Here is a 23342-nt window from a genome sequence, read left to right as displayed (position 1 = left end):
GGGATGTTTTGGAGGTAATAACTAAGATTTTCAGGGTGGAGTAGCATACACCTGTGATCCTGGCACCAGGGATACCAAGGCAAAGTGAAAACTAATCAAGACAGTGGCTCTTGACCTTAATATTGCTGTGACCCTTCAATACAGTTCTGCATATGTGGTGACCCCAAACTATATTTTTGCTGCTGAGGTGTGTCTGGTTCTCAGAGAGGAACTCTAAACTTAAAGTTTAGAGTGATACTAAGTAATCAGCCGTTGTATAGCTCTGACTTAGCACAGTAGCTCTCAACCCTCCTAATGCCATGACCTTTAATAATTCCTTATGTTGTGGTGACCCTCAAAATGAAATGATTTTTTCTGCTACTTCATAACTTTAATTTTGCTACTATTATGAATCATAATATATTTGATATACAGGATATCTGATTTATGGCCCACAAAGGGGTTGTGACCTACAGGTTGAGAATCACTGCACTAGGTGTTTGCTCTAGGAGTTCTGGGGTAGGTGTCATTTGTTCTCTGACCCAGCCCACCTGCAAGTTCTCAGACTGCTGAATTCTCACATGCATGTTGGTCCAAGAAGGAGAGGTAACAAGTTGGACTATGTAAATAGTAAACACCATCAATGGTAGTTTTAACCTAAAACTTTGTTAAGTATGGGTTACATGGAGCAAAGCCAGGACAGAGCTGAGTGACACTGATGGTTTCTGATGCTAACTCTAGTCTTGATCTAGATGGGCTGTGGTATGCTGCCATTGCTGTCTGACGGAATCCTTAACGGAAGTGACTGGATTCAGTTAAAGCTGCACCCTTCTTTCCCCCACAGGCACACGCTGTGGGCCACTCCTCTCTGCTGTCCCCAACCCCTGCCACCATCTCTATACTGACTTTTTCAGTGAAGAGAACTAAGGACTAGGCTGCTCCTAGCTACTTGGCTTCAGGTTGTCACGTTGTTTTTATACGGTTATTTCAGAACAGGAACTGATCTTATCAATAGGTTCTTTTGTAAACATGTTTTAACTCTTATAACAAATAAGCTGTCCAACTTAAGTTTTTTTTTTAAATAAAATAATGATTTCTTAAGATTAGATCTATTTCTTATACTATGAGTTACAAAATGATTGAGATAATTTCAAATGCTTTGTTCACATTCTTGTTTTATAATTAAAATTTATATTCATTGTGTTTGAGTTTTTCATTGTTGCTGATTTTTTTTTTCTTTTTTAAAATTTGAGCTTTTGCTGGGTGATGGTGGCACATGCCTTCAATCTCTGTTACAGGTGACTGTGAGCCACCCAATGTGAGTGCTAGGAACCCAAACTGAGTGAGACCTTTGGAAGAACAGGATATACTCTTAACTGCTGAACCATCTCTCCAACTCGCCCAAACCTCTTTTAAAGAATTGCTATAATGTAAGGTGGTAGTAAATGCCTTTAATCCCAGTACTCAGAGGGCAGAGGCAGAGGGATTTCTGAGTTGAAGACCAGCCTGATCTACAAAATGAGTTCCAGGATAGCCAAAGCTACACAGAGAAACCCTCCCTCAAAAAAAACAAACAAAAAATACTCGTGGAATGATGTTACTGTGCTCTGTGTAAAGCTTATATTTGTGTTATTCAAATGCTGACTTCTGTGCACCCCTATCTGGTTGCAAAACATCGCTCCCCAATTGTTCCCTGATTAGTCAATAAAGAAGTTGACCAGCCAGTGACTGAGCAGGGGAGAGAATGGGGTTGGACTTCCTCCTAGCCAGGGGAGGGGGAAGGAGAGGAAGTGGGGACTCACTTCGTGGAAAGGGTCCAGGAGACACCATGTGAAACACCTGGAGCCCAGAGAGCCACACCAATACTAAAATGCAAGTATCGCTGGGATTTTGACTGAGAGGTAGCCAGATTAGCTTAGAGGGTTAAAACAGAGCAATATTGCTCAGTTGTTAGTTGTTGTGCCCTTAAAGTTGTTAAATAAATATAATAGTCCAGATTTAATTATTTGGAACCTAGCTGGGTTAAGGAAAACCACAACAAACATTTATAAACAGTCAATAACAGTTACTATAAAAGCCAGGCATAGTGGCTCACAACTATAATCCCAGTACTCGAGAGTCAGGTGGATCTCTGTGAGTTCGAGGCCAGCCTACACAAAGAAACCCTGTCTCAAGAAACCAGTAAGTAAGTAAGTAAATAAATTGAATTCTATTTTGTTTTCACTGTTAATGTAAAAGTGTTGTTATTTGAAATTGTTTCTTGCTGAAATTATATATCTATATCTATATATATGATATATATATATATGTATATATATATCATAAAATACTTAAAAAACAAAACAAAAAACCAAAAACCCCACTTGCTCTGTTGCAGAGAACCCAGGTTCTGTTTACATCACCCTCATGATGGCTCACAACTGACTCCCTTTTCTGGCCTCCAAGGGCACTACATGGCGTATAGATATACATGCAGGTAAAACACCCATGTACATAAAAAAAAAAAAAAGGTATAAATCTTTAAAAAAAAAAACCTTAGCCAGGTGGTGGTGGTGTGAGTTTTTAATTCCAGCACTCAGGAGGCAGAGGCAGAACTGTGTCTTGAAACAAAACAAAATAAACAGTTGTAGAATTCATGCCGTCGGTATTATGTGCCGTTCTAAACACAAACTATTCCACAGTAACAACTGTGTCCAAATGGCTCCAAGCATGGGTAGTATCTGAGGACAGCAGGCAATGGCTGAGCAATGAGGAGCCCTAAAGTCGCATTTTGTATGTAAAATCATTTAATGTTCACTTTGTTAAAATACTCCAGATGCCATGGGTCAGGTGACCAAATTTTTCAGCATTTTCCACTGCCGACTAATTTCACACGTGTCATTCCTGACTCTGGTCACAGAACACTCCCTTCTCCATCTCTGAAAACCGAGTGTGATGCAAATGTACTCAGGATATAACAGTTACTTGATACTGCATGAGGTATCAACAGTACAGGCCCAAACGTTAAGATATATGTATAGTAACTTGGCCCTTTCCCAAAATAACTCTATTAGGGCACCAGTGACACCTTAAGTGAATACAGATTCAGTGCCAGCTCCTGTGAGGGGCAGTACATGCAGACAATGGGTTGGCTGTGAGGGCCAGCTTCAACAGGAACCTGCTGGGATTCCCAAGGTGCCTCTGACAGCACCAGCTCTGAGGCGTGCAGCCTGCGGATCCGGGCTCCAGCAGGCTTGGCATCCTCTGTCATTTCTAACAGGTCCCATGAGCATGCCTGGCAATGCTACTTTCTTACCGGTCACTTCTCCCAAGCTGAGAGGCCTGGAGCCGATCAAGGAAGTGGAGAGGTTTTTCTGACTTGAGCGATGAACAAGTTCCTTCAAGCTCTACTGTTCCTTAGCAGAAGGATTTTCTGTCTCCCTGTCACTAAAGAAAGCTCCTCACATGAATGGCAGCTTCTATTCCTGTGTGAGCCTCACTCCCATCAGTCTCCATTCGGTGGTCTCAAGCTGTGGGCCACACCACAGCAAGAACAGCCGCAGAAAAGAGCTTTCACTGCCAGGAAATCTCCCAAAAGATGTAGGCAAGAGAACAAAGCTTATTTTACCAATACACAGACAAAATATCTAAATTTTAAGCAAGGAATTAAGAGTTTAACATTATTCTAGATAGTGCCAAATTATCCTTCAACTGAAGCAAGGAAAGGAGATGAGTACTGTAGTCTACAGTAATAAATAAAACAGTGCCACCCGGCCATAAGAACAGACAATAGGTGTGACAGTTAACGCTGTTAGTGTTGCCTCTGGTTATCACCTCACAGATAACTCATCAGAGCCAGGAAATCCACACAACTAGTAAAGGTCCTCTAGGAGGGGCGTTACCCTGTCAGGCAAGTTTCCTGACAGTTCATTTTCTAGCAGAGGCTGGGGCTGGGAAAGGAAAGCTTTCATGTCAAGGAACTTTCCATGAGTTTGTTTCATTCAGGGGAAAATTGTATAATGTATGTTTTGAGACAGGGTTTCACTATGAACTTTCTATGTAGAGCAGGCTGGTCTTGAACTTACAGTATTCTGTCTGCCTCTGCATTCTGAGTGCTGAATTTAAAGCTATGTGCCACCATACCTGGCACATTTTACAAAATAAATTCACTCCTGATCATAAGTTAAAGAGATTCTCAAAAAATTGGGAAGATAAATCTGGGGATGTAGCTTGGTAGGCTGGCATGCATGAAGCCTTGGGTTCATTCTTCAGCACCACATAAACTAGGACTGATTCTGGCATTCAGGAGGCAGAGGCAGGAGGATCAGAAGTTCTAAGTCTCAGAAAGTGGTGGCACATCCCTTGAATCCAGATAATCAGTACTCAGGAGGCAGAGGCAGGAAGATCTGTGAGTTCAAGACCAGCCTGATTTACAAAGTGAGTTCCAGGACAACCCGGGCTACACAGAAAAACCCTGTTTCAAAAAACAAACAAACAAGGCCAGGCATGGTGGTGCACGCCTTTGATCCTAGCACTCAGGAAGCAGAGGCAGGCAGATCTCTGAGTTCAATGTTAGCCTGGTCTATAGCGTGAGTTCCAGGACAGCCAGTGCAACATTAAAAATAAAACAACCAACCAACCCCCAAACAAAACAAAACTGTCTTAGAACCACCCCCTCTCCTTAAAAAAAAAAAAAAAAAAAAAAAAAAAAGTTAAAGGTTTTTGACTGTGTATAAACTTTGGGGCCAGCCTGAGCTACATGAGACCCTACCTAAAAAGAAACAGAAAAGAAAAAAGGACACAGACTATAACCCAATTACCTGTTTCTCCTTTTAAATTCAGTCTCATGATAATCTGGGCAGCTCAGGAACTCTAGTCCGACTCCACCCTCCACAGGAAGGCCCAACCACACAGCCTAGGCAACTAATCACTTAGCTCTAGAAAGAGCTGCTTTTTCTGCCTCTAAAGGATTTGTATCAAGTGTCCTGCTTTTTAAAAATGTATGTGGGTGTTCTTCCTGCTTGTGTGTCCAGTGTATCTGTGCACCCGGTGCATGCAGTGCCTATAGAGGCCAGAGGAGAGTCAGGTCCTCTGGAACTGAAATTACAGAATGTTGGGAACTGCAATGTGGGTGTGGAATTGAACCTGAGTCCTCTGGAAGAGCAGCCAGCGCTCTTCTAACTGCTGAGCCATCTCTCCAGCCCTGGGCCTGCATCTAAAAGCCCAGCAGGGAAGCAGTCCTTGGGGGGACTCAGGACTGCCATGGGAAGGATGTGGAGGTGTCCTGAAGGAGGGGGAATCTCTGCTTTGCCAACCTGGCTAGAATCAGCGGAGGAATGGGATGATCTCTCACACATTGTGTTTCCTCACTGAGTCATATGACCTAGGCTGACCGCGACTGTTCATCCTCTATGGCCAAAGTTCTGATTCATAAAAGGACTAATGTGCCAGCCCCACAAATTGTTAGGAGGAATAAGTAAAAAAAATGCAACAGAACACCATGTGAGTGAAAGGGCTTGCTTTGTAGTAGGCACTCCATAAACATTGAACAGATGAAAGGTCACATCACTATCTCATACTAAAATGCGCAGGGCGCTCGGTTACACGAAATGGCTGCTGGCTAACATGAGCCCCTCAGGCCACAGCGACAGGCTCTTCCCTTTGTGTCTCTCTGCTTGAGCCACAGCCCGGCTGTCTTAGATTTCACCTTCTCCCTTAGCCCTGCTTCCTGCTGCTGAACTGTTCACTGAACTCTTTCACAGCTTTCACAGCTCAACAGGGTGCTTGTTTGCTTGTTTGTTTTTTTGAGGGTTATTTTTTTGAGGCAAGATCTCATTATGTAATTTTGGCTAGTCTGGACTCAATATGTAATCCAGGCTGGCCTTGAACTCAGAAAGAATGGCCTGCCTCTGCCTCCAGAGTGCTAAAATGAAAGATGTATGTCACCATACCCAGCCTGCTCAACAGGTTTTACTTCTTAGATATCTGACAGAGAAGACTAAGAAAATCAAGGAGCCTCAGTGGCTATGGTGGCTCACAGCTGAAATCCCAGCTCTGCAAGAGGCTGAGGCAGGAGAATCACTGCAGACTTAAGGCCAGCATGGACTATGTAGTGAGTTCCAGGCTAGTCTGGGCTTCAGAGTAAGCCAGCCCTTCTCTCAAAAAAGAAAGAAAAGAAACCTCAAATCAGGCAGCTTTGTTTACGCTCCTGACTCAACAGAGATTTGGATAACACTGAACTATTGGCTAAATCGTTCAATTTCTCTATACTGCCCTTAGGGTGTGGAAAGCTCAAAATCGGGAGATGTGAGTCTACAGAAGGAGAGGTATAACTCTCAGCAGACACCACCAATACTCTGAAGTGCACTGGCTATGCCTAGACATGCCTAGGTAGTAAGTGGGCTCTTGCTGCAGACAGGATGAAGGAAGAAACATGGGTGGTCTCTGGGATGCCCTGACCTACACTCACAGAGGAGCTGGGTCCAAACTTTACCATTCGTGTGACTAAGACAAACTGTTTCTGCCCTGGGAGCCAGGCCTGGGGAAGGACTGGAGGGAAACAAGTCTCCATCCGCTGCAGCTCTCTGTCCAACAAAGTTAGCAGATAGTAGAGTGCTCATATTTCCTAACTTGTATTATAAAATGGGATTTGCAATGTAATAGTAACGGGTAAGAACCCCCCCACCCCCAGAGGGTCACCGGCCCTCAGCCGGCCCTTCGAAGGCCGATGAGCTTGGAAAGTTTGGCGCAGTTTTCGAGTTTCAGTGACTCTGCTTTCTGCCGCAGTCGCTCATCTCTGTATAACCCCGCCAGATTGGTCAGCTCCGACTCTGAAAGACACAACAGGTGAGGGTCGTTAAGGCGGGGCGCTTGGTTCACTACAGCCTTTCTAGATTCCAACAACTTTATTCTATTCCATCGGGCAAGCATACCCTAGAGCACCGATTGGGCACTGCACCAGGTTCTGAGGGAGGGTTAAGGCTATCTGTGACCTGACAGCCCTGTGGTTTCTGTGCTATATAAAAGCACTAGGCTTAGTTCTTATCAACAAAACACTTGGCACAGGCTTAGGACGCTCGCACATGTGCAGAAAGAGGAGACTGCCACAGCCTGGCCACCAGTGGTGATCAGATGGCCGTTGGAGGGCCTGGAGCCCAACTGCCTATTCCTGTCATCTGAACAAAGACAGCTGCTGCATTCTTCCCTCAGCACTGCAGACTCCTAGGTGACACGTGGCACAGGCTGCTCTGGCAGGTGACCATCTATAGAAGGCCAGGCTGGCAGCTTTCTTCGTTCCCTCACCACATATGGAGGTTACAAACACAAATCGCTCTTCCAAAAGTCACCTGGCCCACTCGCCTCTTGTTTCCTTGACTAAATTTCATTTTCTCCTCATGATAGAGAAGGCCGTTCTATTTTTAACTGGAATATAATCTCTGCTGTGTTTCCCAACTCCATGGTGGTTGCTCTAAGTTTTGATTCTCCTGGAAGCCCCTCCTCCTTAGTGGGAGCTCTGGAAATGCACCTTCAGGGACGTGTCATATATGCCACATATTAATAGGATGGCATGCTTGCATGAGCTCTGTGGCTTCTTGAAGTCTCCAACAGCAGGCAGCTTTTAAAAAAACAGTGCTTCTGAAAATGCTATTTTAATCATTTTGAAATATGCCTTCCATTCTTATCACCTTGCTGACAGGTTTTGTTTTTCTTTGTGGAACAAGAGCACCTGTCTGATTAATCAATAAAGTACGAGGACACAGGAAATAGCACTCAGCCAGGAGGAACACTGGGCATGGACTACTGAGTAAGTTTCTATCAACACAAAACACTGCCTGGCATCTCTGCTCACAATGATTCTATTTACACCGAGGCAGGCCCAAAGTGCAGAGGAGTGCAGGACAATGAGACTACAGGGCCTGGACTCTGGCCAGCGGCCGTGGCTTGGCAGGCAGTGGGTCTCCCAGTCTGCAGAACAATGTGCTCTCACTCACCCTTGGTACAGGTGCCCACAGGGCCTCCTAGGCAGGGCCTGCCTTGGCACAGCCACCTTGCAGGTGATGGGGCTTTTCGGAGGACTGTGCTGCACTCAAGTGTTCTGTTTTTGGCCCCTGCGCCCCACTGGGAGTTCAGCACTCCTTTCTAGGGCTTCTCTGGCAGGTGGGAGGGTTCTGCAGGAGCCGTCCGTCTGTGGAATGTCTGCCCTTTGCTCCTTCAGAGTCACAGCTACACCAGTGCCCCTGAACAGACCGGCTCTCTTCACTAGAACAATCTCCTTCTGCTGGGTTTTGTCTTTTGTTTTTCAAAACAGGTTTCTCTGTGTGACCCGGGCTGTCCTGGAACTTAGACTGTAGACCAGGCTCACCTTAAAAGTCATCCTACACAAGTGCTGGGGACTGAACCAGAGTCCTCTGAAGAACAGCCAGTTCTCTTAACCACTGAGCCATCTCTCCAGTCCCAGTACTTAATAACTTATAAGTAAAATGAAAGAAAAAACTCTTTGGGAGGAGCAGGACCAAGAAATACCTTTTCCCCTGACAAAATGAAGAAATGTCTCCTTCAATTTTAACTAGCCAGGGCCCGATCCCATAGAACACAGCACTTCAGTCTACTGCCCGAGGCTGTTCAAGCTGGGGTCTCACCAGGAATTGGGCATTCACTGTGTGCCAGGCACTGTGCTGAGCTACAGCCATGTCATACAGCCTCCCCGGAGGGAACGAATACTCCCCCCACTTCAAAGCCTAGGATTCTGCCCACTCTGTTATCCTGCTCAAGGTCATGCAAAGTAGTGTTCACTCAAGGCAAAGATGGCCCAGCCTCAGCTCTGCTGGACCAGGCCAGGAGGCAGTTCTTGCCTGTTACTTGTATCCTGCCCAGTGCAGTGGCATGGCTACTTTCCCTGGCAGTTCATATAATGTGCAGACATAGCCATGACAGAGCAAACAGGCCAGTTCTTATCCACAGTAGAGGATTACTCATAGATGATCACCCATATCAGTCTTTCTAAGGAAAAGCAAATAAAAGGAATAATAAAGATTTTAAAAGACAATGGCTAGCCTTGATAAAGTTTCCATTTGGTATTTTGCCATGAGTGAACTTTGTTCTCAAGTGAGTTTATTTTTACAACCTCAAAGTGCTAAATTTAACCTTCCTGGCCGCACTTGCTGCTGGATTCAGAGGGCAGATGCTGCCTGCTCTCAAATGGCACTCAGGCGGTGTGGAGGCTCCAGAGAACCATTGTGTTTCAATGCCAGGAATAGGGTTTTACAGGGGGATGTGCTGACGACCTCCATTCAGAACTGGTGACTTGCACACATCAGGCTCATTGGATGGATTTGTGTTCTCTCTCTCTCTCTCTCTCTCTGTCTCTCTCTGTCTCTGGGGTGTGTGTGTTTGTGTGTGCGCGCGAGTGTGTTTGTTTTACCTGAAGACAGATCCTAGGACTTCACATATCCTAGGCATGAGTTATACCACTGAGCCATACCTTCAGTTCTTCTTCTTTTTTTTTTTTTTTTTAAACATTTTGATATAGGGCTTACTAAATTGCCCAGGCTAGCCTTGAACTCATTCTGTGGTGGGGGCATGCCCTGAATTTGTGATCTTCTTATCTTAGTTTCCCAAGAGATTTCAGGATAAGATTTACAGGCTTGTTCTACCAGGTCTAGCTCTCATGGAATTTTCACTTGTCCCTGAAGAAGGCCACAGTTGTGAACAAGGCTCATGTGGACGGAAATAAAAGCTCAGACGCCACTTCATCCTAACGCCAGAGTAGAATGTGGTCTGTGGGCATGCATGTAAGTGTGTGGTACGTGTATATATGTGCTTGTGTGTGTGAAACATGCAAAACACAGATTTTCATGTAGTTCTTGCAGAAAGCAATAGATTCAAATCATTCCAGTGCCCAGCACCAAGAGGACACTTAGGATATATTACTTTGCCTTTCCCCTAATTTAGATCCACAGATTCTTGCTCTTTCCCTGTACTGGGGAACACTTTTAAGCCAACACTTGGAGGCAGAGGCATCTTTGTGAGGTTGAGGCCAGCCTGGTCTATACACCAATTTCCTCTTTCTTTTTATTTCCTTTTGTTTTTTTTTTTTTTTTTTTTTTTTTTTTTTTTTTTTTTTTGAGGCAGGGTTTCTCTGTGTAGCCCTGGCTGCCCTGGAACTCACTCTGTAGACCAGGTTGGCCTCGAACTCAAGAGATCTGTCTCTGCCTCCCAAGTGCTGGGATTAAAGACAATGGACACCACTGCCTTGCTTTTTTTTTTTTTTTTTTTTTAATTCCCTGTGGTGTGTGTGTGTTCGAGTACCCTTTTGCATATACCATAGCATACATGTGGTGGTCAGAGAACAACTTTTAGGAGTGAGCTCTTTCTACTTCTAGATCCTGGATAGAACTTAGGTGTAAGCTGCCTTTACCCACTGATCCATCTGACCAGCCTGATTTTTCCCCCTAAGACAGAGTCTTACTATGTAGCTCAGTCAGACCTTAAACTCTAAATCTTCCTATCTGTGCCTCCCACTTACTGGAATTACAGGCCTATACCACCACACCCAGCTCTTCCCTAATTGTAAAAAGAAAAAACCTAATTTAAACAAGCCTGTTTCCATAGTGAGATCCAGGACAGCCAGAGCTACATAGTGAGACCCTGTCTCAAAACAAAACAAACTAATTTAACAATGAGGTAGGTAAAAGTAACAGCTTCCTGAGACAAGGTCCCTGAGGGAAAGGGACAGGACAGTAACACTCATCATCAGTTCACTGCTTTCCAGTACGAGACTCTTCTCTAATGACCCATGCTGAGCCACGGCTGCCCGCCCGCAGCCCAAGACACAGAGTTAGTAAGATACAGTCTGCTCGCAGTCCTGCCAAGGGAACTGATATGAGTCACGCACCACTAAAGTTTAGTACTTCGCTAGAGGCAAGAGTAAAGAGCCTGAGGAACACACCAGAGGGCCAGCTTAACTCGGTGCTGGTGTGGGGGTACATGAATGGTCAGCAAGGGGACAAGCACCTTGACCAAAGAACAAACTGCATCAGTAGACACTTAAGGACATCCAAAATAAAGTTTAAAAGATGAGTTATAGTTTGCTTTGAAAAAAAATCAACCAAGTTTTTTTTTTCAGTTTGCAAAGCCAAGATGCAGTTACTCTGTGTATGTGTGTGAGGGGGTGGGGGGCTGAGTGGGATTAAAAAATGAAGTTACTGGCTGGGACAGGACCACTAGTCCTCCCAGACTTCCTCAGTAACAACTGGAGCTGTAAGCCGAGTGGCAGACACTGTCACCCCACTGACCTCTGTCAGGGAAAAGGTAGATAGATATGTTCACATTCGTCCTACTGAAAAGCCAGACCCAGGAGGCCACGTTTCTTCAATGTACCCACAAACAACAAGAGATAAGGGGACAAGAGACCCCATGCCACAACTGCAGCAACTATTACTACTTTGCCTTTTCCTCTCCTTCTTGCTCTTTTTCTTCTTACCTTCTCCTCCTTCTCCTTCTTTGTTTTTTTAAGACAGATTTTCTCTGTGTAGCCCTGGATGTCCTAGAACTCACTCTGTAGACCAGGCTGGCCTCGAACTCAAGAGATCTACCTGCCTCTGCCTCCCAAGTGCTGGGATTTAAGGCATGCACCACAACTTCTATACTTCTGACTTGACTTAGAAAGCTAGGCTGGTTCAATCATATTCTTCTTAATTTATGAACTGTGAAGGAAATCAGATAGCACTGAGAACTTCAGGAGGAAGCTTGGGATGCAAAATAGGGTCATCAGTGGCTAGTGAGGCTGGGACCTCAAGGCAGTGACAAGAGCAACCATCATAACGCACAGTACCCCATGAGGCATCTCTGAGTGCCAGCCATACTCTGTGGCGTGTGCACACACTCTTGTAAAAATAAATAATTTTTTAAAAGAAAAAAAAGGCAGTAAGATGGGAAAGCTCATGTACACCTGTAATCTTAAATCCTCAGGAGGAACGGAAATTCAGACCTATAGAGCGGCAGCCTAGAGGCAGAGGCAGGCAGATCCAGCCTGGTCCATGCAGTGAGTTCTAAGTCAGCTAGGGCTATGTAGTAAGCCCCCAACCCCACACATCCCTACCCTGAGGGGAAAAGGGAAATACAATAGGTAAGTAGGTAAAGACAAAAACGCCTGGGTTTTTACGTTTTCCAATCCCAGTCACATGTCAATAACTTTTACGTCTTTGCTGTAGTATCTGAGTAGGTGCCTGTCCTCTGTCTCTGTTGACATAAATATGTGATCCAAACCAGTAGAATAGAGTGGTCAGGATGCTGGGGAGACCTCATGATATTAGGTCACAGCCACCGGTGAGGCCTGTGTGGCCTGACTTACTTTGCTGTTTCTCCTTCCAACAACTCGTCTGGATGTAATCAATATAATCTTTCTCTATTGTTTTCTCCAGGTCACGAAGAGAAGCCCCTCGGTAGGCCTTGTCAAAGTTTTTATCCACGAAGTAAGGCACCTGCAGGTTCTGTGTTTCTCTAGAAATGGTATAGCCCAAGGTTCTGAAACAGAAAGTATCTCACATCAGCTTGTAACAGCTGGCAATCTTACTCCTGTAACAGCTGGCAATCTTACTCCTGGCCCTGGCCTCTAAATACGACTGCCATCATCTCTATGTCCTTATGGGTAATAAATGTCGCTTCTTGCAATTTTTAAAAAATTAGTATTAATTTTCTGTGTCTTAGTATTTTGCCTACAAGTACATCTGTGAACCATTTGCATGCAGAGACCAGAAGAGGGTGATGGTTATGCCTCACCATGTGAGCGCTGGGAATCAAGCCCAGCCCTCTGCAAGGGCAGCCAGTGCTCTTGACCTTTGAGCTGTCTCTCCAGCTCCTCCTTGGAATTAAAACATATTTTAAGAGATCACTAGATCCCAGTGACTGTGGATTATTCCAGACCCATGAATCACAATCTGCCCTCCCTCCTTCCCTCTCCCCCTCTGCCCTCTCTCTTTTCTGTCTCTCTCTCTCACTGTAGCTCATGGCAATCTTTTGTCCCTGCCTCCTCAGTGCTGGACCAAAGGTATGAGCCCTCACTCCTGCCTCCACTGGGGTCCTCTCTAACTCCACCATGGTGAGAAAGAAAGATTAACTGTGAATCTCAAATTATGGCGCTGATCCTTCTAGACCAATTCTGATTGTTTTGCAGTTGACCAGAGGGTGTCGCTGTGTGACAGAATAGTCCCTCTCCTAAGGCAGAGGCAGCTGCTACCCAGCAGCCACATTGTTAGCGCTGGGCTGTTCCTTTCTATTTAGGTTAGTTGTTTTCAAGTAAGTAAATTTAGTATTTCTCACCTCCACAGAAAAGACTAGAGGAACTCTGGATGGCTATTCCCTGAAACATAAGGCCAGCATTTTCCACAGGAAGGTGAGATGAAATGTCAGCATGAATCAGCAAAACCTTAAGTCTTTTGTCTTTCAGACTGTTGCTAAGGGAAAATTAGAAACGTTGCACTTACGGTTTATAGAATAGACTATATGGGGGATTAGCAGCCAGCAGCTGAGTAATGACAGAAATAGTCACAATCACCAGGACTGGAAGCAGCTGAACAAATGCGGAATATGGAGTCTGTAAAAGAGCAGAGAAGTGCCTGAGAGGAGGAGACATCCCAAAGGAAATGCAGATTATTAACACACAGGGCAGGAATGTCCACAAAGCCAAGCATTGCCACAAAGGCTGCATCTCAGCTTAGAAGCAAACAAAATATTTTTTTCTCTGCTGATAGGCTAAAGAAAGCCCTTCCAATCTGCACTGTCAATAATCCCTCAGTCCCTTATGCCTCTAGGTAATTCTGCCAGATGGACTGGGCTCCAGGAGTGGCTATCGCTAAGCAACTGTTACTTGACCACGGCTGTCCAAAGTAGATGACTTTGTCATCTCTAACCCTGTCAGAGATGATCACATTCTTCCTTGACAATGTAGGGTCAAGGTTCATCCCTCTCCTTTATTAACTACAGTTCTGAGAAGGACACATTCTTTCAGATACTGTGAGCCAGCCAGAGGCGCGCGATCTGTCATTTTTAAATGTGTACATGAGTATGAGGCCACCAAGATAGCTCAGCAGTCGAGGTGCTTGCTGCCAGCCGTACAGCCTGGCTCAACCCTAGCAGTGCTTCCTGCCTTTGAGCTTCCTGAGGTACCTCTGGTTTCTCACTCTGTACCCTACTTTTAGCTCTAATTTTTTTTTTTTTTTTTTTTTTTTTTTTTTGGTTTTGGTTTTTGTTATGTTTTGTTTTAAGACAGGGCCTCTCTGTGTAGCCTTGGCTGTCCTGGAACTCACTGTTTAGACCAGGCTGGCTTCAAATTCAGAGATCCACCTGCCTCTGCCTCCAAAGTGCTAGGATCAAAGGTGTATGCCACCAGCCTGGCTAGTTCTGAGTATCTTTAAAGAGATTCTTATTTTATATAGTAAAATCTTATTTTATGTAGTTCAATCAGGACAGCTTCACAAGCTGGGCTTGGTGACTCACATGGTGGTCGCAGCACTTTGGAGGCAGAGGCAGGTGGATATCACTGAGTTCAAGGTCAGCCTGGTCTACACAGTGGGCTCTACGACAAGCAGAGTTACATAGAGAGAACCTGTCTCAAAATCAAAAAGTATTGGGGGGCGGGGAGGAGAGGGGGACAGAGAGGAGAGGGAAACTGGGATGATAGGATACACAGAAGGAACCAGAATGGAGGATTACCAACACCTACCCAGCTCATCTTACCAGCATTGCTCAGTTGTGAGTCTAGCACTGATTATACCACAGGAGCAGGCACAGAAGGCCCTGCAGGAGCAGTCTCCTCACCCGCACAGAAGCAGCTATGGGTATGATTGCCGCTCCCCACACACCTGAGATTTGTCTTCTTCTCTCTTATGTGTCTGTGTCCTCTCGTGGCGGTGCCGCCTGCGATAATAGTGACTGTCATCTGTCACATTTGAGAACATGTGAATATTTCCTGGAAAAGAGACATGATTAGAGAGAGGGTGGTGGGGCCAAGAATGGGAGAGAGAACATTCATGAGACAGCAATTCCTTTTCTGTCTGTTTCTTGTTCCAAACCAGGCTAAAGACAGAGCACCGCCTGTCTGACCCAGCAGAAAAACAATGTGAGCCAAGAGGCCAGCTGGACACGGGTGCACAAGACTCCCTGACTTCATGGAGACAGTCCTTTGCAAGGACTGTGAGAGGAAATTCCACAAGGCCAGAAGAGAGAAAACACTTTGGCCATAAATCCTACCTGACATACTTATGTTTGCTTCTGTGCCCAGTATTACTAAGTGGCATCTTTAATAGTCACTCATAAAAATCGTTTCTAGGCCTGAGGAGTAGCTCAGCACGGGGCGCACGCCTAGCATGTTGGAGGGTCAAGGCTGCATCCCTAGCAACACAAAAAATTCAAGTTGTTTTCTTGGCATTGAATTTTCTCAACTTCCAGATTTCTATGATACACTTTCTAGGTTTTTGTATTATTGCACATATTGATTGTTTAAAAAAAAAAAAAAGGGCAGGGGGCTCACTGTGATTTTTTTTAAAAAGAGTTATTTTTATGGGTATTTATTTGTGGTGTTTGAATGAGAATGGATCCCACAGGCTCACACATTTGAATAGTTGGGCTCCAGCTAGTGGAACTGTTTGAGGATTAGGCCGTGTGGCCTTGTGGAAGGATCTGTGGCCTTGTTGGAGGAAGTATATCAATGGGGGCGGGCTTTGAGATTTCAAAAGCCCACACTAGTATCAGTCTCTCTCCCTCTCTCTCTCTCTGCCTGCTGCTTGTACATCAGGATGTAAAGCTCTCCATTCTAGCACCATCCTTGACTCTCACCACTATGATGATGATAGACTAACCATCCAAAATTGTGAGCAAGCTCTAATTAAATGCTTTCTTTTATATGAGTTGCCTTGGTCTTTGTGTCTTTTTACAGCAATAGAACAGTAACTAAGACAGGATGATTTGCCTGCATTTTTGACTATATACTATATGCATGCAGTGCCCATGGCAGCCAGAAGAGGGCATCATCTCCACCTGGAAATGGAGTTTCAGATGGTGTGAGCAGCTGGAACTAGAACCCAGGTCTTCTACAAGAACAAGCACTCTTAACTGCTGAGCCATTTTTACGAGGTTTTATTTGTTCATTCAAACATCTATTTTATGTTGCTAGGTGTGTTTTTTACACACCTATAATCCCAGCACTCAAGGCAGATACAGGCAGATCTCTATGAGTTTGAGTTCCAGGACAGCCAGGCCTACATAGAGAGACCCTGTCTCAAAAAAACAACAAATATTTATTTACGTGTTTGAGTAGGGTTTTTTTTTTTTTTTTAAGATTTATTTATTTATTTGTTTAATGTATATGAGTGCTCTATCTGCATGCCAGAAGAGGACATCAGATCACATTACAGATAGTTACGAGCCACCACATGGTTGTTGGGAATTGAACTCAGGACTTCTGGAAGAGCAGGCAGTGCTCTTAACTGCTGAGCCATCTCTCCAATTTTTAAGTATTTGATCTACATGTATTTATGTCTACCAGAGGCATGCCTGCAAAGGTCAGTCCCTTGAAAGTGAAGCAGCAGATGTTTGTGAGTCACTGTGTGAGTACTGGAAATCCAGCCTGTATCTGAGGGAACAACACAAGCCCCAGCTCCCCTTTAAGTTCTGTTTTGTTTGAGACAGAGACTCAGGAAGTCCACTGGTCTCCAACTTGCTATGTATTTAAGGATGACCTTGAACTCCTGATGCTCTTGCTCCCCATCCCCCATCAAGTGATGGAATTATAAGTAGTTATATTCCCAGTGATTCATTGTGACATTTAAATTTTAATTAATTAATTTTATGTGTCTGGGTGTTTGCAAGTATGTATGTGCACCATGTGCATGCAATGCCCACAGAAGCCAGAAGATGGCGTGAGGTCTCCTGGGACCAGAGGTACAGATGGTTGTGACCCATGTGGGTGCTGGGAATTAAACCTTGGGTCTCTACAAGTACAGCCAGTGCTTCTTAACCACAGAGCCAACTCCCTAGCCCCTAAAAAACTTTTTAAAGTATTACATTTATTCATTTATTTATTATGTGTATGTGTTTGTGTATGTGTGTACATGCATGTGTGCACCTGTGTACAGGCATGCAAAGCACATGCATGGAGGTCAAAGGACAACTTTCAGGAATTGTTTCTCTCCTACCATGTGGGACCCATGACAGCAAATGCCAGACTGTCTTGGGCTACATAAGAGGCTAAAAACCAGCCAAAGCAGCTATTTAAACTGTCTTAGAATCTGCGAGCCCCGGGCTCAATATATAGTGCTGCAATAATATGGCATGTGATATAAATATAAAAGATATATATTTCAAGGCAACCCTGAAATATCAGTCCCATTTTGCAGGCAGGTGACTATGGTGAAAGACATGAATGACATGGCCGATGTCATGCACAGGTGGAGGCTAGAGACTTCCTCCAACTCCCTGCAGCCCACTCCAAATTCTTGCTGTTTCTCCAGCACCAATGTTCTTCTATTTAGATCTTCAAACTAGAGTCTGCTAAGATCCGTAAATAAATGATATAAAGAATCATAATTTTAAGATACTAACCTCAGGCTGGAGAAATGGCTCAGTAGCTAAGAGCACTGACTGCTTTTCCAGAGGACCCAGTACCCATTCACAGATGTAACTCCAGTTCCAGTACCTTCTTGTGACCTCCTCTGTCACCAGCCATGCATAAGGTACACAGACATACTTGCAGGCAAAACTTAAAAAAAAAAAAAAAAAATACCAACCTGAAGGGAAATGTCCTCCGAAGAACACATTAAATAGTTCTTCTGGAGAGATGTCAGCTTCAAAATCTCTGTAATAATGATAAGATCTGGCTCGAGGTACAGTGAAAGTCACCTGCTCATCTCCATATTCATCATAGCGGAGTCTCTTGTCTGGATTGCTCAGGACTGCAAAGGCATTTCCTATCGCTGCAACCAACAAGAAGCAACATCAACATGACCTTGGCTGTGGCCAAGGGTGACCGCAGTAGCAGCAGCAGCAGCAACAAGAAGCCCAGAGTTGGTGCTGGACAGCCTCACAGGGTTACAAACAGAGGTAACTTAGGCCTACAGAGTTCCCCCAAAGTACTTGCTCCAGAGATTGTTCATAGTTTTGATAAACCAAGAACAATACTAGAATCCAACAACTGGAAACTCTATTGAAGACAACATGAACCCATAAGAGTTCTTGAAACATCTCAGCTGTACTGAAGTCAGGACCCTGTCCCTAGTTCATGCTGCCAATAAATTCAGAAACGTTGGAGAAATGCCTTGTGTTCCTGTCATTCCAAAGTGACACTTGTGAGGCTGGAGAGATGGCTCAGAGGTTAAGAGCACTTACTGCTCTTATACAAAACCAAGGTTCAGTTCTTAACATCATAATTGGTGACACACAACTGCCTGTAACTCTAGTTTCTTGATACTCTGTTCTGGCCTCTCTGGACACCTGTACGTGCAGAGTATACACACAAACAAACAAGCACACACATAGGCATAAATTAAAAAGTGTTTCAAAGTATGTTTTAGGGGATGGAGCTGTAGCTCAGAGTTAAGGAGCATGCTTACCATATGAGCCTCAGGATCTGATAAACATGCACATGTACACACACACACACACACACACACACACGCATCGGTGTTCTTATTTCACTTAAGAGCAGCAGTTTATTGAAACAGTTCACAGTACTATTAAGCTGAAGTAAAAAACAATCTCCTAAATAAAATAATCTGCAAAACTCATCCTTCTTGGATAAGAACAAAGGGCTCTCATTGGTTTGTGAGAAGACTTCCATATGAATACAGAGAATGTGGAGGTTGGAAAGATGGCTCAGCCACTAAAGGCTGGGCTCATAACTGAAATGTGAGAAGGAGAAAGTGGGTTATCTACATGCTCCCTTAGTGATGCTGCGAGAACCAGATTCACAACAGAAAAGCTGTCCTCGGGATAAACAGGGACTTTTTTTTTTTTTTTTTTTTAAGATTTATTTTTAGCTAGGCATGATAGCATATACCTTAATCCCAGCAGTCAGGAGGCAGAGACATGCAGATCTCTGTGAATTAAAAGCCAGACTGGTTTATATAGTGAGTTCCAGGTCAGCCAGGGCTACACAGAGAGACATTTTCTCAAGCAAATAAAAACTGTATTTCCTTTTATGTGTATGGGCATTTTGCCTGAATATATATGTACCACATGTGTACAGTTCCCACAGAGGCTTGCAGAGGGTGTTGAATCTCCTGGAGCTGGAGTTAGAGACAATTGTGAGCCACTGTGTGAGTGCTGGGAATTGAACCTAGTCCTCTGCAAGAATAGCCAGTGCTCTTCACCACTGAGCTATCTCTCCAGCCTCAAGAATAACTTAAAAGTTTCTCAGGCACCTACAAGGTGACTCAGTGGGTAAAGGCACTTGCCACCTGGCCTGAAGACCTGAGCTCAATCCTGGGAACCCACATGGTAGGAGAAAACCAGTTCCTGCAAGTTGTTCTTTGGCCTTTCTATACCCCCCACTCCACACAAATAAATGGACAAGATTTTCAAGTCTTTTCATTTTCAAAATATCAAACATACATAAAGGTTTGTGAGTCTGTTTTGTTTTTTTTCTCTTTCTCCTTTCTTCTTCCTTCCTTCCTTCCTTCCTTTCTTTCTTCCTTAACAATAAAGATATATAAACTGGACCTGGTAGTACACAATTATAATCCTGGCATCCAGGAGACTGAGATGGGAGATTTTGGAACTCAGGGTAGCCTCGGATAGATAATTAGACATTATCTCAACAATCACAACCTAGGAATAGAGCCTGCTCAGCAATACAGAGCACTTTGGCTCCCCCGGAAGTAGAGTTACAGGGTATGGTAAGCAAAACTGGTTCTGGGCACCAAGCTGCCATCCTTTGCGAGAGCAGCAAGTCTATCAACCACTGAGCTCCAAGCCCTAGACATAATTTAAGATTTATTTATTTTATTACTTTATGTGTATGAATGTTTTGCCTGTGTGTAAGCATATGTGCCATGTGCTCATCTGACTCCTCTGAGACTAGAAGAGGGCATTGGATCCCCTTATGAACCACACTGTAGGTGCTAGGAATGGAACCCAGGTCCTCTGCGTGAGCAACAAATGCTCTCAATTGCTAAGATAACTCTCTAGCCCCCCAAATCAAAATGTTTTTATAAATAAAATACCCTTCCCCCCTTCCCCCCCAAAAAAGGATCAGGGCATGGTAGTACTTGCCCTTCATCCCACTACCCAGGAGGCAGAGGCAGGTGGATCTCTGAGTTCAAGGCCAGCATGATCTACAGAGTGAGTTCCAGGACAGTCAGGTGTTGAGGTTCTGTTGCTATGTATTGTAATGCTAAATTCTGTAACTGAAGATCTAAGCCTATGAGTGAATTATCATATTTACAAGCTTTTGTTGTATAAATCTTGTTCCTTAATTTTAAAACGATTGGGAGGGAACGGGAGGGCAGGGGAGCTGGACCGTGAGCACATGGCTAGGAGAAACAGCAAGTATTTGGGGGTACACTGCTGGAGAGGTAGCCAGGCATGCAGTTAGAAAAGTAGATTGGGGGTTACCTCTTAGTAATTGTCAAAGCCAAATAAAATAACCATAGTCTGAGTCTCATATATTTGTAAGCTAGTTGAGGATAAGCTTAAACTACATTTTGGCGCGCCTTATTGTTGAACATAGAACCAAAGTATCTGAGACAAGTTACCAGGTAGAGAGGCAAAGCTCTCCCCAAAACGCAGCTTTGAAGCTACCACACAACAAAATTCAGACACTGCTTGGGACCAGCTAACTGCAGCACTCTGGAATGTGCGGCTCTCCGGAAGGCTGCATCAGAGCCCCACACTACAAAGCTTCAGGGAGGCTCCTTCCCAGCACAAGGCACAAAGGTGTGCTGGGACAACCCAAATCACAGGGGCTGGATATCCAATACGCATTTCTTTCTTTTTTTTTTTTCCTAATATATGAGTGGTTTTATTAATATCAGAAAATATAAGAACGAAAGGTAATATGTCACCAGGAAAAATGGTGTAACTAATAGTTAAAATAAGTCATCAGGAAACATAAAAGTGTTAAATATGTATGAATCCAACATAAGCTGCAAAATGCATGAAGCAAAACTAATAGAAGCAAATAAATCCATCCTGATAGTTGAGGATTTAAAGACCACTGTCTCCTAATGGGTAGGAAACTTGGTAAAACCTGTAAGATAAAGATGCTATAGTTAACATTACTGTATATTGTGTATGAAGCGTCTTGCTTATTTTTTTCTTTTTTTTATTGGATATTTTATTTACATCTCAGATGCCATCCCCTTTCCCCATTTCCCCTTCCTAGAAAACCCCTATCCCATGCCTCCTTTTCCTTTTTGCTTTTATACAATTTTTTTAAAATGTTAATCAAAGGCTTTATAAGTTTCGTAATGCTCAATCAGAAGTGTAACCCAATACCCGACCTAGATATATAAACTATCTCTGACTGGTGGAGACACGTGAACATCTACCTTCATGCCCCCCCTCTCTTTCTCTTTCTCTCTCTCATCACCTAGCTTCTCTTCTCCATCATCTTCTCCTCTCCTTACTCCATCTCTTCCTCTCGGTACTCCTTCCCCCTTAGCTCCTCCTACATATCACCCTTCCTGTTAAAATAAAACTTTTCTCTCAAAATACAATTAAAGCATAATTATGCCTATTTGTACTAGTGAGGTACAAGATAGTCAGTCCTAATACCCAGTCCATCATTTTGTTGACTAACCAGAACCTCTGTCATCTCTCCTAACTAAAACACTTAGTTTTGAACCTGGCTTTTTTCTTGGCTTTAGAATGAATGTCAGCTGAAAACCATCCACTCAGATCTTTTCTCTCAAAGTAAATAGCCAGGATTGGCTCTGAGACTATAGGTCTTCAACCCCGTCAGAAATCCAGAATGACTGAGGTTAACTGAAATTATGGGAAGCACTAAGCATAGCTTCTAAAACTTAGCCAATTTATAAAGACCGCTGAACACCTGGACAGTCCCTATACTACCAAACGTTGGAGCATCAAATCTTCAGCCTTCTGGCCCAGAATCATCTGACAGACCTTAGTGATGCAGAATTATTAAGGGCTGATTACTCTGTCTAGGCAGATGTAATCAGTCGACTATTCTGCAAGTGTGTCCTTTTCTGTACAGTGATTTGTCTGTAGATGAAAAGAGGCAATTCTTGCCTAGTGGCTGTCTCACCAGAACTGGAGTAACTCCAAAGACGCTCAATTTCTTCTTAGAATCCAAGACAGGAAGCTGTCAGGAGCAGACAGGTCTCTAATCAAAATAAACATTAATATAGAAATGTTTGTAATGTCAATTCTATGGACTTCTGACGTTTTGAAAACCAACTATCCATGTAAGGCAATCTGGACTGTTGTCTGTTAACTCCTCTCAGCTATTTCTAAATAAAATATAGAAAACACCCTAACAATAAACTCAAAGCCATGAATTTGCTATAGTCCCTTAACTCACAGGCTAACCATCTCAAATCAGTTTAAAAAGTTAAAGAAGGACTGGGTCTAAGCCTTGTATTCCTAAATGTCCAACACGCATTTTTGTGATAGTCACCTGATACGAGCATCTCTCTAGCTCAGGCCTCTGGCTGTGTCAGGCAGGCCACTCGGTAGCCAAGCCTCACTCTCCCAGCCACGCCCACCAAGGCAGCTGAAGCCTAGAACTAGTACACAACCTGAGCCAGCCACACCAGGGACTCAGAGATGAACTCACACCATTTTTTCCAGCAAAAAAAGAGGCCAGAATAGGTTACAAATAGGAGACAGAGGACACCACCAGCTTGGAAGCACAAAAGCCACAGTTTTTTTTTTTTTCTATAATCAACCCCTCCCTATGAATAAAAAATAAAATAAAATAAAATAAAATAAAATAAAATAAAATAAACACTGTAGAGTCCTACACCAAAGGGAGACCAAGGCACAGAAAATTCCAGATCAGGTAATAAGGTTGGAAGCTGGTATTTGGGAAAAAAAAAATAAGACACATAAAGATGATACAAGAAAGATCTTTTGGACTTTAAGTAAGACTATTTTGAACAGGGAAACTGACACCTTGCCAGTTGTAATGACTGTGTTGTTAAACCTCACTCCTATCCTAATAAGCATTTCAGTTGCTATGTCTTTTCAAAAAACAGGGCCTTAGAAAAGGAATTAAAGGAGTTTATAAAACAAAATGAAAACAACGTCAAAGCATTAGAGGGGAGAATACTAAAAACTATAAATCTGACTGCGAGACTGTCATGACTGAGGGAAAGGAAAAGGACATACATGGAGGCAGATGTTAGGAAAAGTAGACACTTATGAAC

General features: G+C 43.8%; 1 protein-coding gene across 2 annotated transcripts in view; it reads right to left on the bottom strand.

The window, feature by feature from the left end:
- Positions 1–5461: 5461 nt before the first annotated feature.
- The window catches only part of Dnajc18 (DnaJ heat shock protein family (Hsp40) member C18), a 30769-nt gene continuing 12888 nt past the window's right edge, over positions 5462–23342 (bottom strand). For both annotated transcript variants that reach the window (XM_034518613.2, XM_034518614.2), the window contains 5 exons: positions 17742–17927; positions 14820–14926; positions 13443–13552; positions 12311–12483; positions 5462–6788 (listed from right to left, as the gene is read on the bottom strand). In XM_034518613.2, coding sequence (XP_034374504.1) covers positions 6664–6788; positions 12311–12483; positions 13443–13552; positions 14820–14926; positions 17742–17927 — 701 coding nt within the window. In that variant the 3' untranslated portion in view covers positions 5462–6663. The remainder of the gene's footprint in view (positions 6789–12310; positions 12484–13442; positions 13553–14819; positions 14927–17741; positions 17928–23342) is intronic.

This window comes from Arvicanthis niloticus, chromosome 14, assembly GCF_011762505.2.
Source record: "Arvicanthis niloticus isolate mArvNil1 chromosome 14, mArvNil1.pat.X, whole genome shotgun sequence".
Lineage (NCBI taxonomy): Eukaryota > Metazoa > Chordata > Mammalia > Rodentia > Muridae > Arvicanthis > Arvicanthis niloticus.
Note: the sequence above shows the minus strand (reverse complement) of the source record. Positions and strands in the feature narration are given on the sequence as shown.